Source organism: Pleurodeles waltl, chromosome 2_2 (genome assembly GCF_031143425.1).
Source record: "Pleurodeles waltl isolate 20211129_DDA chromosome 2_2, aPleWal1.hap1.20221129, whole genome shotgun sequence".
Taxonomy (NCBI): Eukaryota; Metazoa; Chordata; class Amphibia; order Caudata; family Salamandridae; genus Pleurodeles; species Pleurodeles waltl.
The window spans coordinates 636,419,313-636,436,884 of record NC_090439.1 but is presented as its reverse complement, the minus strand read 5'-3'; the positions used below and the strand labels follow the sequence as shown (position 1 = coordinate 636,436,884).

Here is a 17,572-nt window from a genome sequence, read left to right as displayed (position 1 = left end):
TCTTAGTCCCCAAACCTCACACAAAAGTTGGTAAGAGAGAGATGAGGTTTTGTGTGGACTACAGAAGACTTAATTCTGTCACCAAGACAGATGCCCATCCCATTCCAAGGGCAGATGAATTAATTGATAAATTGGGTGCTGCCAGATACTGAGGTACCTTTGACTTGACAGCAGGGACTGGCAAATCAAAATGGCACCAGGAGCAAAAGAAAAGACAGCATTCTCCACACCTGATGGGCATTATCAGTTTACTGTAATGCCCTTTGGCTTAAAGAATGCCCCTGCCACCTTCCAAAGGTTGGTGAATCAAGTCCTTGCTGGCTTGGAGTCCTTTAGTGCAGCTTATCTTGACGATGTTGCTGTCTTTAGCTCCAGCTGGCAGGATCACCTGGTCCACCTGAAAGTTTTGCAGGCCCTGCAAGCAGCAGGCCTCTATATCAAGGCATCCAAATGTCAGATCGGGCAGGGAACTGTCGTTTACTTGGGACACCTTGTAGGTGGAGGCCAAGTTCAGCCACTCCAACCCAAGATCCAGACTATTCTGGACTGGGTAGCTCCAAAAACCCAGACTAAAGTCAGGGCATTCCTTGGCTTGACTGGCAACTACAGGAGGTTTGTGAAGGGATATGAATCAATAGTGACACACCTCACAGAACTTACCTCTAAGAAAATGCCCAAGAAGGTAAACTGGACCATAGAATGCCAACAGGCCTTTGACACCCTGAAACAAGCTATGTGCACAACACCAGTTCATAAAACTCCAGATTACTCCAAGCAGTTCATTGTGCAGACTGATGCCTCTGAACATGGGATAGGGGCAGTTTTGTCCCAAACAAATGATGATGGCCTTGACCAGCCTGCTGCTCTCATTAGCAGGAGGTTACTCCCCAGGGAGCAGCGTTGGAGTGCCATTGAGAGGGAGGCCTTTGCTGTGGTGTGGTCTCTGAAGAAGCTGAGACCATACCTCTTTGGTACTCACTTTGTAGTTCAAACTGACCACAGACCTCTCAGGTGGCTAATGCAAATGAAAGTTGAAAATCCAAAACTGTTGAGGTGGTCCATCTCCCTACCTTGTAACTGGTACCCCTGGTACCAAGGGCCCTGATGCCAGGGAAGGTATCTAAGGGCTGCAGAATGTCTTATGCCACCCTAGAGACCCCTCACTCAGCACAGACACACTGCTTGCCAGCTTGTGTGTGCTGGTGGGGAGAAAATTAATACGTCAACATGGCACTCCCCTCAGGGTTCCATGCCACTCTCACACTGCCTGTGGCATAGGTAAGTCACCCCTCTAGCAGGCCTTACAGCCCTAAGGCAGGGTGCACTATACCACAGGTGAGGGCATAGGTGCATGAGCACTATGCCCCTACAGTCTCCAAGCAAAACCTTAGACATTGTAAGTGCAGGGTAGCCAAAAGAGTATATGGTCTGGGAGTCTGTCAAACACGCGAACTCCACAGCACCATAGTGGCTGCATTGAAATCTGTGAAGGTTGGTATCAAGCTTCTCAGCACAATAAATGCACACTGATGCCAGTGTGCACTTTACTGTAAAAATACACCCAGAGGGCATCTTAGAGATGCCCCCTGAAAACATACCGACTGCCAGTGTGGGCGGACTAGTTTTTCCAGCCTGCCACACACCAGACATGTTGCTGGCCACATGGGGAGAGTGCCTTTGTCACTCTGTGGCTAGTAACAAAGCCTGAACTGTAACACCTGGCGGTGAGCCTCAAAGGCTCACCCCCTTTGTTACAGCACCCCAGGGCACTCCTGCTAGTGGAGTTGCCCGCCCCCTCTGGCCACGGCCCCACTTTTGGCGGCAAGGCCGGAGGAGATAATGAGAAAAACAAGGAGGAGTCACTGGCCAGACAGGACAGCCCCTAAGGTGTCCTGAGCTGAGGTGACGGACTTTTAGAAATCCTCCATCTTGCAGATGGAGGATTCCCCCAATAGAATTAAGGATGTGCCCCCCTCCCGACAGCGAGGAGGCACAAAGAGGGTGTAGCCTCACTCAGGGCTAGTAGCCATTGGCTACTTTTCTCCCAGACCTAAACACACCCCTAAATTGAGTATTTAGGGGCTCCCAGAACCGAGGAAGATAGATTCCTGCAACCTGAAGACGAAGAACGATTGCGGACCTGACACTCTGCGGAGAAGACGGAGACACCAACTGCTTTGGCCCCAGCCCTACCGCCCTGTCTCCCCACTTCAAGAAAAACTGCGACGCATCCAACAGGGTCCAGCGACCTCTGAAGCCTCAGAGGACTACCCTGCATCTAAAAGGATCAAGAAGCTCCCAAGAACAGCGGCCCCGTTCAACAAACTTGCAACTTTGCAACAAGGAAGCAACTTTTAAAGACCACACGTTTCCTGCTGTAAGCGTGAGACTTTCCACTCTGCACCAGACGCCCCCGGCTCGACCTGCGGAAAACTAACTCTACAGGGAGGACTCCCCGGCGACTGCAAGCCTGTAAGTAGCCAGAGTTGACCCCCCTGAACCCCCACAGCGATGCCTGCAGAGGAAATCCAAAGGCTCCCCCTGACCGCGACTGCCTGCTTCAAGGAACCCGACGCCTGGAAACCACACTGCACCCGCAGCCCCCAGGACCTGAAGGAACCGAACTCCAGTACAGGAGCGACCCCCAGGCGACCCTCTGCCTAGCCCAGGTGGTGGCTACCCAGAGGAGCACCCCCCCACCCCCAGTTTGCACTCTGCACCCGGCCACCCCAGTGTCGCTGAGGGTGTACTTTCTGTGCCTGCTTGTGCCCCCCCGTGCCCTACAAAAACCCCCTGGTCTGCCCGCCGAAGTCGCGGGTAGACTGGCAGACTGGAACCAGGGCACCCCTATTTCCATTGAAGCCTATGTGTTTTGGGCACCACTTTGACCTCTGCACCTGATCGGCCCTGAGCTGCTGGTGTGGTAACTTTGGGGTTGCCTTGAACCCCCAACAGTGGGCTACCTTGGGCCCAACTTTGAGCCCTGTAAGTGTTGTACTTACCTGTGAACATAACATTTACTTACCTCCCCCAGGAACTGTTGATTTTTGCAGTGTCCACTTTCAAAATAGCTTATTGCCATTTTTGCCAAAACTGTACATGCTATTGTGATAATTCAAAGTTCCTAAGATACCTGAATGAAATACCTTTCATTTAAAGTATTGTTTGTAAATCTTGAACCTGTGATTCATAAAATAAAATAAGAAAATATATTTTTCTATATAAAAACCTATTGGCCTGGAATTGTCTTCGAGTGTATGCTCCTCATTTATTGCCTGTGTGTACAACAAATGCTTAACACTAACCTCTGATAAGCCTACAGCTCGACCACACTACTACAAAAATAGAGCATTAGAATTTTCTCTTTTTGCCACTATCTTACCTCCAAGGGGAACCCTTGGACTTTGTGCATGCTATTTCTTACTTTGAAATAGTACATACAGAGCCAACTTCCTACATAAGGTATTTGTACACACACAAAATGAAACCACCACAAAAGTATTCCACACCACTTTAGAACAAGCATTTGCAATGCAACAGGTCTCGCATTTGCTTGACTTAGAGCTATTAATGTTGTAAACTCCTAACCGGACTTTTCTTGCCACATAATTGAAAAAAGAAAAAAAAAAAAAAAAAACACACACCAGGAGCGAGATCGCACTGAAATTGAAAACCAAAAAAACAAGTGCGATTGTGCTGCATGGAAAATAAAAAGTTAAAGTAGTGCAGAAACCAGGCTGAAAACATGGAGCCTGATTTGTTTTCAGTAGTTGGCCGGTGCGCTTGAGGAGGGTTAAACACCAGAAAAGGCATGACTTATGCATGCCTTTCACTAATAAAAAGAATCAGATTTTAAAAGGCAAGCCCACAAACCAATGAAAGTGATGGGCGTGATATGGGCGTGGTTAAAAGCCCAAAGAGAGATTACAACAGGGACGGAGCGCTTGTGCGCGCAACCCTACAAAAGCATGGGCATATGTTGCCACAGAGTAGAAGGCCCTTTGTGAAAGGTGTCTGGTGATCTTTCAGTAGGCTTATAGCTCTATTTGGATATTAAACTGATACTAAGTGAACCCTTTGCTATGGCAGTGTTAACATGAGCAAAAAGAAAAAAGAATTATGAATAGTAATCACAAAATGTACCGCCTTGGAAGCCTTTTCTTGCCGGGCAATTTAGTCAACTCCACAGTATAATTTGGTCCTCTCAATGCATAACTCCGGTAGCTCTGAATAAAAGCAAGGTAGAGCTAGTGAAACCCTTGACAGATAAGTCTGAAACAACACCAGTCCATTTGCAATCAAAGGGCACGTGTGGTATAGAAAATGAAACTATTTCATCAGATGGGCACCTCATTAAAATATTATAAGACACCCAGCAATTAGGGAACAGCATGACCCGAGGATGCTTATTGGTTGGAAAATAATATATGAAAAGAGCGCAAAGGTAGGCATGATATATGCACCATCACCATACAGCCCTGTACCACTTTCACACTGTGTGTTGCCTATAGTCTCAAAACTTTTTTTTTTTTTCTTTTTTTTTTTTTTTTTTTAGGAACACACGTGTTAATATTCCATCTCTTAACATTTGAAGTGATGTTATTGTTATAAATGGGCCCATTCCTAAATCGTTTGGTGTAATCGTTTCGACACAAAAGACATGAGGCAGAATCACTCTCTGTATTCTGAGAGTGAAAGGGAAGGTAACATCCGATGGAATTTGTGTGAGTCCAATATGGGTGCAAATAGAAAAGGGAGGACATTGGTGAATAATAGAATAGCCATTTACCATGACTTATTATCGTACATACCTGTCGCGTACCACAGACAGGCCAAGTATACAATGACTTCTGTCTAAACTAAAGCCCTGAACTGGAGTACAACGTTCTTGATATATGGAAATCAAGGGCAGCCGATCAGGGAAAAGCTTTGCATTTACAGGCAAACAGGGAGCAGTTTTGGGAGAACTACAAAGACTTCTAAGCATGTAACTGGTCAGAATAGAAAAGCACCGCCTCTGCCACCTCGGAAGTGCACACCTCACGACCCGGAAGTGACTGCCCCAACCGCGGCTGGCCTCTAACGTTCTTTTTAGGGTAGAGCCTGCTTTGCATGCGCTCGCGCATGCGTATAGCAGGGAGACTCTTATGTATTTAGAAAAGGGCTCCGAGCCCGGTCAACTTCACGTCAGTGCTTTTTATTGGTTCGTGGGCTTCCCTAATTAAATCGGCTTGCTTTCATTAGTCGAAGGCACGCATATGTCATGCCTTTTCCGGTGGCTAGCCCTCCTCGAGCGCAGCGACCAAGTACAAAAAACATGCGAGGCTCGCTGTTTTCCATCAGGCTCGTGGACTTTTTTTTTTTTTTTAAACTAATTTACAAGCCCGATCTCGCTTGCCAGAAGTCGAGCGCTTTACCTACTTGATTTCACTTTTTCGGGTTACGTGCATAAATGCACTTTTGCCCGATAGGTGAAAAGTCGGGTTAGGAGTTTACAATGCGATCAGCTCTAACACGAGCAAACGCGAGACCCGATGCATTGTAAATGCTTGTTGCATGAGTGTCAACTACAGGATCAAATACATTCACAAACCTAGCAATGCGCTTTAGGGTTCGCTGAATCGCGTCTTCACTAGAAGCCTTCAGGGAGAAGTCTGCATTAGTGCCAGAGCAGTAGCTTTCTCCTACCGGCTGGACTACCGTGCAACTGGCTTCTTAGGAGTTGGACCAGCTGGGGGTGTCCATGGAGGGGAAGAGTATTAGGAAAATGGGGCAGGAGGGGTCATCACTGGCACTAATAAGCGCTTCAGCTTGCATTTTGTTTTGCAGTTGATGTAGCGCAAAGTTCCCCCAGTGCTGGAATATTTGTAGGAGCACGTGCCACAAAAAACACTAAGGGCCTGATTAGGAGTTGCACGGTACTGGTGTGGTGGTAAATTAACACCTATTAAAAACGAGTTACAGCTATTACCAGTTGTAAACTCCCAACCAGATTTTTCTTGCCACGGTAAAAGAAAAAAACAGCGCGATCGCGCTGCTACTGTTCACTCATAATGAAACCTATCGGCAAAAGTGCAATTATGTACGTAACCGGAAAAAAGTGCAATTAACTGTGTAACAGAGTCCGTATTATGCAAAGCGCTCAACTTCTGCCAAGCGAGATCGGCTGCAAAAATAGAGAAAAAGTAGTCCATAAACCTGACTGGAAACAGCGAGCATCACATGTTTTCTGTACTTGGTCGCTGCTTTAGAGGAGGGCTAACCACCGGAAAAGGCATGACGTATGCGTGCCTTCCACTAATGAAAGCAGGCAGATTCTAACAGGCAAGCCCACGAACCAATCAACGACACTGACGCGACGTGGACGGGGCTCCGAGCCCTTTTCTAATTCCTAAAGCGTTTCGCTAGCGATACGCATGTGTCGCAGACTCGACCCTAAAAATAGCCAATAGCAAGACCAAAACAACGAAGTCAACATACACAAGTAAAGATAACAATTGGCAATGATTAAAAGTAGTATAGCACTTAAAAAACATTAGCTCCAACTGGCGCTATCAAAACTGCTTGATGGAGTCCATTGGCACCACTAACAAGGGAGCCTGGTCGGCCACGGAGTCGTATAGACCTAGGTTACAGTGCAGAAACAAAGATGTTGCACAGAGTCGGGAAGTGAGGCATCGCGGGAGCCAGTGTGGCATTGGTTCCTTCAACTAGGTAGTGGAGACGAGGCTTTGGCTCCATATGGTTGCAGAGGATGTGATGTGGCGTTGGCAAGGTGTAGGTTCCTTATGACAAGGTGGGGGGTGTGGGGGGTGGTAAGAGACATGCCTGACTCATGCTGTGGAGGTAGGCGCTGCAAAGGCATCGGGCATGCATTGTAGGTCACGTCCCATGCACTCAGCGGGGACAAGAGTTACAGCGCAGGCACGCCCCGAGACGACTTCTTACAGGAGGCAAGCTCAGATCAAGCCCGTGGAGAACTTTGGAAAGCAGAATGTAGAAAACAAAGTCCAGTCCTTTCACTCCCATGACAGAAGCAGCACAACAAAGCAACAGGCAGAGTGGCAGTCCCTCCTACAGCATTCAGGTCTTCTTCCAGGCAGAACGTCGTCAGTCCAGTTCTATGTGGTGTCAGAGGTCCAGTACTTATACCCATTTCTAACTTTGAAGTAGGCAAACTTCAAAGAGAAGTCTTTGTAGTGTACAAGACCCTGCCTTTCCTTGCCCTAGCTGCAGACACACTCCAGGGGGTATGAGACTGCTTTGTGTAAGGACAGGCACAGCCCTATTCAGGGGTACGTGTCAGCTCCTCTTATCACTCTAGCCCAGGAAGACTCATCAGGATATGCAGGGTACACCTCAGCTCCCTTTGTCTACTGTCTAGAGTGAATCCACAAACAGCCCAACTGTCATCCTGACCCAGATGTGTATTCAGAAGACAGACAGAGGCACTGAATGGTTAGGGAAGAAATTGCCCACTTTCTAAAAGTGGAATTTTCAAACTCGCAGTTCAATTACCTACTTCACCAAAAGATGTATTTTTGAATTGCGAGTTCAGAGACCCCCCCCCGCCCCAACCCCCCATCTCAACCGCTATGCATGACTTTAAGGTAATGACTTAAACATGAACAGTCTCCTTGATCGAATTAAGAGAGGGGCGATCATGCAATCTGCACATGGTCATGCACCGGCAATCCTGATGTTGCAAGAGACTCATCTACTTGGCACCAAAAGGACGTTCCTGGACACATATGGCTACGATTGAGCCTATCATGCAGGGTACTCTTGAGGATCCAGGTGCACAGCCATCCTGTTACACAAGACTAGGCTCAGGGTGGTCTCCCAAATCTTCTGCAACACTCGGGAGAGATAAGCGAATCTTGAGGGCTTCCAAAAGGTACCCTCTACAGCCAGCTAAGCATTAACATTCCCCAATCACTTTTCAAATCCACAATGACAGCCCTCCAAGGATTTATGTTATACTGCCACTTGGCACAACAATCAGTGGGAGAAATCTGGATGATATCATGGACCATTTCGACTCACTCAAACCCCGGAAAGATGTTACAAACCGTGAAAGAGATGGTTACCTGGGCAAACTGTTTGGGGCGGTGCAATGCCTTGAGGGTCTGGAACCCACAGATCCAGGGTTACACTAATGCATCAGCATTCCACTGCTCACTCTCTCGTATTGACCGCAGATCCTGCCAGCCACCGACATCCTCCCATATTTTACCAAAGGGTATATCAGATCATGCTTCTTTTGCAGTTCCTTTTGGTACCTGATGACAAGCGACCTGTGTGGCGCCTCAATGCTGGGTTCGTACTGGATGCCCAATTTCCTTTTTGAGAATTGAAAGCATTCTTTGAAACTAATCAAGTGATCGTGGAGCCACCTGGGACGCCATGAGGGGGAGGGAAGAGGGGAATGACCTTGCCCTATGTTAGAGACGAAGAACAGGGAAAGAACGTTCAATTTCAGACCTTCATCCCTCCACCTAAATACCTGAATGTTGTAACCAAGTTCACCAGACTGAGAAGGTGAGGAGTCACGTGGCGCTAGAGCGGGCCTCCCTGCAACAGCTGTGCCTTTTGGAGGTCTACCTACTCTGGATTGTCTCCACTAGAACAGCATATGAACATGGTGAGGGGGCTGCAGGGAATGGCAAGTAAAGTAAGCTCATCTCCTGGTTAGCCATCAAAGATACAGAGTCCAGGTGCGGTCCTGCATACTGTTAATGATAACAGAGTGGTGGTACAGACGGCTTCCTCAATAACTGCAGTTTTCACAAACAATTAAGGATACCACTATGATGCAGGCAGCCGGCTGCAGTGAGATGGTGACTTCCAGCTGATTGCAGACTTACCCATTTCCCAACTGACCATTTAACACAGCTCTTGACACTGGAGGAAGTACCCAAAGTCCTTACTGACATTAACCCTGGTAAGAACCCAGGACCAGTCTGGTCAAACACAACAGCAAACTTTGATTCTTTGGGCATTTCTGGAAGAGGTGCTGTTTGAAGTGGGATGTTGCCCCTGGTTCAGGTCTTACATACCTGCTCTAAGGCCCAAGTGTGGGTGTTTGGAACATTATCCTGTAGGTTTCCAGTTTGCTGGGGGACTCTTAACCTTGGCTATAGAGCTGTTGGCAGCGTGGGTGTGCTGCGACACACAGGGCTGGGAATCCTGGGGAATATTGACAGAGGATCGGATTGCCCTGTATCATGATCTTTCTCTTTATGGCCGAGACAGTTTTAACAGGCCATTCCTTGGAGACTTTTTAATCTGCCTCAGGCCTGCGTGTTAGTTGACCAAATCAGTCCTGGTCCTCCTGGGGGGTGCATAAAGATGAGATCTGGCAGCCAGATCTTCCAGTACATCGCCTGAGCTTCCAATAACTGGGGGTGCATATGTCCTGGGAACCGGAGTTAACCTGGTGCCTGAACCTCCGACCACTTCCCTGCAATCCTCAGGAGGGCATGGAAAGATGGTTTAAACTGCCACATAACACCGATTATGATGAGGATGTTGATCCTCCAGAACTTACCCCTTCTTATCCCACAGCATTGGTTCTATAATCTGATGGTGAAAATATGCAGGTTCTTATAGGCAAACCAGGGCCCCAGAACTGCTTTCAGTAAATGTGTACAGTTCATATTTGATGGTGGACTCGCCATTGCAGATGTCCACCTCTACTACTGGGCTACACATTTTGGCAGTGAAAGATTGGCTGCATGAGGGGTGGGAGGACCTAGTCTACATGGACAAAAAAAGCACTGATCAGCCACAATAAACACAAGTATTCTATCCCTGGCTTGATCCTGGAAATAACCATAGTGGTATTCCAAGCATGGCAGGTGGCATCGAGCTGGACTAGGTAGGACCGACAAGTGATGACAGAGACCCCTCTCCAGGCAGGCCGATGGCTGTATCAGGTGATGCATTTAAAGGGCTTCAAGGGGTAGGACTGAATAGTTTATTAAAAGTAAGGGACATATAGGAGTGTGCCCCTACGAAGACCTCCAACCGAATTCTGCTTGCACAAGTCCCAATTTTACCAATACATGCAATTGACACATGCCATGTCGGACCATCAGGAGGTGCTTACCAAGGCCACCCGAATATAACACGCTGGAGGTATGTCTCTTGAAGAGATGCCACAGGAAGGGGGGTGATGGGAGTTCCCAAATCTATAGAGCGCTGGTGAATCATTCCCCAGATCTTCTGGTGTCGCTGAGAACACAATGGGAGGGGTGACTGGGACCATAGTGGACACAGACAGGAGAGAAGCATGTATGGCACCTTGCAACCTGGCAATCTCTGCATGCTTGAGTCTCACCCAACTGCACGGTCTCCATTATGTACATCTCAGGCCACAGAACTTTTGGAATCCCTTAAGTTGCCTACACCCACCTGTTTTAGATGCCCTGACCAGGAAGGAGACTTTACCACATGGTGTGAAGATGCTCTGTAATATAACGATATTGGACACAATCAGGAATCCTGGGAAAACCAGACTGTAGGTTTGCTGAAAACAGCCTTGGGGCATTGCTTGTTAAAAGGGACATCACCAAGCACTTAATGTCACCTGAGGCCCCACTCACCACAGATGGAGGACAGGAACAGACTGTTGTGTGAAACAAGAGAAGCCAATTTACACTGCAAGTGGTTGTCCCATTAGCATGCGAGGATATGGCGAAGTGGTGGTCTTACTATGGATTTGGCTGAAATGATCAGGGGGGGGGGGGGGAGAACATCAGAGATGGCACAATGAACTATATTCAATGGGAAGTGTCATGTCTTTTTCTTTTACACTTTATCGCTATGTGAATTTGTTATTTGTTGTAGATGCTCTAAAACTAATACAATGTTCTGGTTAAACAAAAAGCACACATTAGGCTAAATTAAGAGGTTTTCTATAATTAACTATGACATATTGAGCTTGAACTACGCTGTTTAATACAACGGGCACATTTTCTCTCCTCATATTATAGATCAGTCAGTGTACACCCAACAGTACTGAGCTATCTAGGAGATACATGGGCTACATAGCTCATGGTGACATGGTTGATAGGAGTGTTCCAAGAAATGCATGGGGTAACCTTGTAAGTACAGCAGTCACTTATTTTTCCCCTCCTTTTCTACCCTCTTTCTTTCCTTTTCCCTCCTATCTACTCCCATACTGTATAGTAGAACATTATTAATGTTGGGGAGGTGAGAGCACTCATCTCAGTCAGAGCTTCTTAATACTTGCCTGCTTTTGTGTCCTCACTTCACATAGCACAGTAACAGCATTTGAGAATGTGATTCCAGCTATTCATTTGGTGCTATCATCACACTTCTAGCATTTCTTTTTTTTATATATATAGAATTGGACATTTTTACTCCATTAAAACGGCGACCTTTCAAATACAGAACAGTAAAAGGATACGCTACCAAATACCAGAGAAATGCCCTCAACTGCGAAATGATATATATTCATTGTATAGATGCTCTTTTAAAGCCTTGCACCACAAGAAAAATAACTGAAGAGGAAACCACATCAGTCAGACAAGTTCAGTAAAAATAAAAAAATACAAACAATCATATTTACCCACAGTTTATATCCTTAAGGGGTGTATCCAATATATGAACACAATAAACTTGAGCAACAAAATATCCAACATACCTGAAGCAATTCCAGTGTCATGGGAAGATTTCTTAGCTCTTTTAACAAATCCAGGGCTCCAGCCTAAAAATTAAATGCCGAATTAGAAAACAAAAAAACAAAAAACATAAAATCAACGTATTTGTGCTATAATCAGAAGAGATTTCCATCATGAAAAAGACAGATAGCTGGTCGCCTGAAAAGATGCATTGTTTAACCCTTTTTGTCCAGGGCTGTTACATTCTGCAGGAAATAAGATGATCTGACAGCAATAAAAAATTAAAGACTAAATTAAATTTGGGTTTCTATTATCCACCCGATTTGTGTACCTTTTGCAGCTACTGGAATAAACATTTTTCCATACCTGCTGTTTAGAAGGAGCAATAAAGCAAGGGTGTAACAGTATTCTTGTTTTGCAATTTAAGTGTGGCTTTTAAAGTTTGCTTTGCTTGCTCACTTACAAGTCAGTCAGTAAAACTAATACCTAGGTGAAACTAAAAATGGCTTGTGTATGAAATCAAAGAATGCTATGCAATCACTTAAGTCTTCCTGAAACCATCAAGCATGAACCTATTTGTAGCTTTCAGATTCAAAGATGCCTTAGTAGAACAAGAACCCAAAACTCTTGTGCACTAGGTCAAATATGAAAATCTGATAAGACATCTATCCGCTGAGTCTTTACTTTAGAATCCTCCCCCAAGCACAAGTGGATCTGGAAGTGTTTTCCATAGCACTTCTGCATGACGGAAGAGGGCGTTGTGTGACTCTGCATCATGCCACGTCAACTAGATGTGACGCTGACGGAGTCCCCTGTTGACCTGCCAAATTCAGTTCAGTCTTTTCCGTGCTTGCAAAGTGGATCCGGAGCGGTTAGGGGCCATTTGTTCGCCCTTCAACAGTTTGCTGAGGAAACAGTGTGCTTTTTCTTGCAATGTCTTCGGGGGTTTAAACCACATAGATCCGCTCAAGGAAGATTTAAAAAAAAAAAAAAAAAAAAACGCAACACAAAACACTTTCAAACGGCACCAGTGATTTGCACAAAAAAAAAAAAAACTTTTTTTATATTAAGTAGGTCCTATCTATAACTACTAAGTGGCGACCACCACTAGAGTGTGTGTGTATATATATATATAAAAAAATAAAAGCCCAGCTGTAAAGAAATGGCTCCCTGTTGCAGTTACCCCCCACTTTTTGCCTGATACTGATGCTGACTTGACTGAGAAGTGTGCTGGGACCCTGCTAACCAGGCCCCAGCACCAGTGTTCCTTCACCTAAAAATGTACCATTGTATCCACAATTGGCACACCCTGGCATTCAGATAAGTCCCTTGTAACTGGTACTTCTAGTACCAAGGGCCCTGATGCCAAGAAAGGTCTCTAAGGGCTGCAGCATGTCTTATGCCACCCTAGAGACCCCTCACTCAGCACAGACACACTGCTTACAAGCCTGTGTGTGCTGGTGAGAACAAAATGAGTAAGTCGACATGGCACTCCCCTCAGGGTGCCATGCCAGCCTCTCACTGCCTATGCAGTATAGGTAAGACACCCCTCTAGCAGGCCTTACAGCCCTAAGGCAGGGTGCACTATACCATAGGTGAGGGTACCAGTGCATGAGCACTGTGCCCCTACAGTGTCTAAGCAAAACCTTAGACATTGTAAGTGCAGGGTAGCCATAAGAGTATATGGTCTGGGAGTCTGTTTTACACGAACTCCACAGCACCATAATGGCTACACTGAAAACTGGGAAGTTTGGTATCAAACTTCTCAGCACAATAAATGCACACTGATGCCAGTGTACATTTTATTGCAAAATACACCCCAGAGGGCACCTTAGAGGTGCCCCCTGAAACTTAACCAACTAGCTGTGTAGGCTGACTGGTTCCAGCAGCCTGCCACACTAGAGACATGTTGCTGGCCCCATGGGGAGAGTGCCTTTGTCACTCTGAGGCCAGTAACAAAGCCTGCACTGGGTGGAGATGCTAACACCTCCCCCAGGCAGGAGCTGTGACACCTGGCGGTGAGCCTCAAAGGCTCACCCCTTTGTCACAGCCCAGCAGGGCACTCCAGCTTAGTGGAGTTGCCCGCCCCCTCCGGCCACGGCCCCCACTTTTGGCGGCAAGGCTGGAGGGAACAAAGAAAGCAACAAGGAGGAGTCACTGGCCAGTCAGGACAGCCCCTAAGGTGTCCTGAGCTGAAGTGACTCTAACTTTTAGAAATCCTCCATCTTGCAGATGGAGGATGCCCCCAATAGGGTTAGGATTGTGACCCCCTCCCCTTGGGAGGAGGCACAAAGAGGGTGTACCCACCCTCAGGGCTAGTAGCCATTGGCTACTAACCCCCCAGACCTAAACACGCCCTTAAATTTAGTATTTAAGGGCTACCCTGAACCCCAGAAAATTAGATTCCTGCAACAAGAAGAAGGACTGCCCAGCTGAAAACCCCTGCAGCGGAAGACCAGAAGACGACAACTGCCTTGGCTCCAGAAACTCACCGGCCTGTCTCCTGCCTTCCAAAGATCCTGCTCCAGCGACGCCTTCCGAAGGGACCAGCGACCTCGACATCCTCTGAGGACTGCCCCTGCTTCGAAAAGACAAGAAACTCCCGAGGACAGCGGACCTGCTCCAAGAAAAGCTGCAACCTTGTTTCCAGCAGCTTTAAAGAACCCTGCAAGCTCCCCGCAAGAAGCGTGAGACTTGCAACACTGCACCCGGCGACCCCGACGCGGCTGGTGGCGATCCAACACCTCAGGAGGGACCCCAGGACTACTCTGATACTGTGAGTACCAAAACCTGTCCCCCCTGAGCCCCCACAGCGCCGCCTGCAGAGGGAATCCCGAGGCTTCCCCTGACCGCGACTCTTTGAACCTAAAGTCCCGACGCCTGGGAGAGACCCTGCACCCGCAGCCCCCAGGACCTGAAGGACCGGACTTTCACTGGAGAAGTGACCCCCAGGAGTCCCTCTCCCTTGCCCAAGTGGAGGTTTCCCCGAGGAATCCCCCCCTTGCCTGCCTGCAGCGCTGAAGAGATCCCGAGATCTCTCATAGACTAACATTGCGAACCCGACGCCTGTTCCTACACCGCACCCGGCCGCCCCCGCGCTGCTGAGGGTGAAATTTCTGTGTGGACTTGTGTCCCCCCCGGTGCCCTACAAAACCCCCCTGGTCTGCCCTCCGAAGACGCGGGTACTTACCTGCAAACAGACCGGAACCGGGGCACCCCCTTCTCTCCATTCTAGCCTATGTGTTTTGGGCACCACTTTGAACTCTGCACCTGACCGGCCCTGAGCTGCTGGTGTGGTGACTTTGGGGTTGCTCTGAACCCCCAACGGTGGGCTACCTTGGACCAAGAACTGAACCCTGTAAGTGTCTTACTTACCTGGTAAAACTAACAAAAACTTACCTCCCCCAGGAACTGTGAAAATTGCACTAAGTGTCCACTTTTAAAACAGCTATTTGTCAATAACTTGTAAAGTATACATGCAATTTTTATGATTTGAAGTTCCTAAAGTACTTACCTGCAATACCTTGCGAATGAGATATTACATGTAGAATTTGAACCTGTGGTTCTTAAAATAAACTAAGAAAAGATATTTTTCTATATAAAAACCTATTGGCTGGATTTGTCTCTGAGTGTGTGTATCTCATTTATTGTCTATGTGTATGTACAACAAATGCTTAACACTACTCCTTGGATAAGCCTACTGCTCGACCACACTACCACAAAATAGAGCATTAGTATTATCTCTTTTTACCACTATTTTACCTCTAAGGGGAACCCTTGGACTCTGTGCATGCTATTCCTTACTTTGAAATAGCACATACAGAGCCAACTTCCTACATTGGTGGATCAGCGGTGGGGTACAAGACTTTGCATTTGCTGGACTAATCAGCCAATACCTGATCACACGACAAATTCCAAAATTGTCATTAGAAATTGATTTTTGCAATTTGAAAAGTTTTCTAAATTCTTAAAAGTCCTGCTAGGGCCTTGTGTTAGTCCCTGTTAGCATTTTCTTTTAGAGTTTAAAAGTTTGGTAAAAGTTTGAATTAGATTCTAGAACTAGTTTTAGTTTCTTAAAAAGTATTCCAACTTTTAGAAGCATAATGTCTAATACAGATGTGAATGTGGTGGAACTCGACACCACACCTTACCTCCATCTACAGATGAGAGAGCTAAGGTCACTCTGTAAACTAAAGAAAATAGCAATGGGCTCTAGACCCTCCAAACTACAGCTCCAGGAGCTGTTGGCAGAGTTTGAAAGAGCCAACCCCTCTGAGGATGGCAACACAGAGGATGATGATAGTGACTTGGAGGGTGATTCCCCCCCACCAGTCCTATCTAGGGAGAACAGGGCTTCTCAAGCCCTGACTCCACAAATAATAGTCAGAGATGCTGGTTCCCTCACAGGAGGGACCAACAACTCTGAAATCACTGAGGATAACTCCAGTGAAGAGGACATCCAGTTAGCCAGGATGGCCAAAAGATTGGCTTTGGAAAGACAGATCCTAGCCATAGAAAGGGAAAGACAAGAGATGGGCCTAGGACCCATCAATGGTGGCAGCAACATAAATAGGGTCAGAGATTCTCCTGACATGTTGAAAATCCCCAAAGGAATTGTAACTAAATATGAAGATGGTGATGACATCACCAAATGGTTCACAGCTTTTGAGAGGGCTTGTGAAACCAGAAAAGTGAACAAATCTCACTGGGGTGCTCTCCTTTGGGAAATGTTCACAGGAAAGTGTAGGGATAGACTCCTCACACTCTCTAAAAAAGATGCAGAATCTTATGACCTCATGAAGGGTACCCTGATTGAGGGCTTTGGATTCTCCACTGAGGAGTATAGGATTAGATTCAGGGGGGCTCAAAAATCCTCGAGCCAGACCTGGGTTGATTATGTTGACTACTCAGTGAAAACACTGGATGGTTGGGTAACTGGAAATGAAGTGTATGACTATGTTGGGCTTTATAATTTGTTTATGAAAGAACACATTTTAAGTAACTGCTTCAATGAAAAGTTGCATCAGTATCTGGTAGACCTAGGTCCAATTTCTCCCCAAGAATTGGGAAAGAAGGCAGACCACTGGGTCAAGACTAGGGTAACCAAAACTTCCACTGGGGGTGACCAAAAGAAAGGGGTTACAAAAACTCCCCAGGAGAAAGTGGGTAACACTAGAAACCAAGAAAAAGAGTCCTCTGTAGGCCCCCAAAAACCAGAACAGGTGGGTGGGCCCCAGGACACAACCCAAAACAAAGGTGGGTACCAGGGTAAGAACTGGGATGCCACTAAGGCATGGTGCCACAACTGTAAACAGTCTGGGCACCACACCAAGGACACTTCTTGTCCCAAAAACAAACCCCAGAACAAGATTCCAGGGGTAACCAGTGTAGCCATGGGAGATGACTCCTCAGATGAGGAGGTCTTCATAGCCTTCAACTGGAAACAGGGCCCAACAGGTGAGTTGGAGATTCCAGAGGGAAGTAGACACTTCCACCACCTACTGGTGAATGGAATCCCAACCACTGCCCTGAGAGACACTTGTGCCAGTCACACTATTGTGCATGACAGGCTGGTGCTCTCAAACCAGTACATCCCAGGTGAGACTGCCAGGGTAAGAGTTAGCCTAGACAGGGTCACTAAGAGGCCTGTGGCTTTAGTGCCCATAGAAGTGGGTGGCACTCTTAGCTGGAGAAGGGTAGTAGTCAGTACAGACCTCCCCCTTGATTGTCTCCTTGGAAATGACTACCCAGAGGTTAGTCAGAGCTCAAGAGAGGAACTGGTCCAGTGCCAGTCCTCTCCCAAGGTTTCTGGAAGTCCTGCCTCTGCAGTAAATGCAAGCAGGCCCCAGAAGAAGAAGAAAAGAAAACAGAGTAGGAAGGGTGGACAACCTTTAGCCAAGGTTACAGCAAGCCAGGGAGATTCT

General features: G+C 47.0%; 1 protein-coding gene across 3 annotated transcripts in view; it reads right to left on the bottom strand.

Annotated features, from left to right (window-relative positions):
- The window catches only part of LOC138282505 (acyl-protein thioesterase 1), a 558,768-nt gene that overhangs the window by 99,849 nt on the left and 441,347 nt on the right, over positions 1-17,572 (bottom strand). For 2 of the 3 annotated variants that reach the window (XM_069220173.1, XM_069220170.1), the window contains one exon: positions 11,672-11,734. The exons of the other annotated variant lie outside the window; for it this stretch is intronic. In XM_069220173.1, the coding sequence (XP_069076274.1) occupies positions 11,672-11,734 (63 nt within the window). The remainder of the gene's footprint in view (positions 1-11,671; positions 11,735-17,572) is intronic. 3 annotated transcript variants of the gene reach the window in all.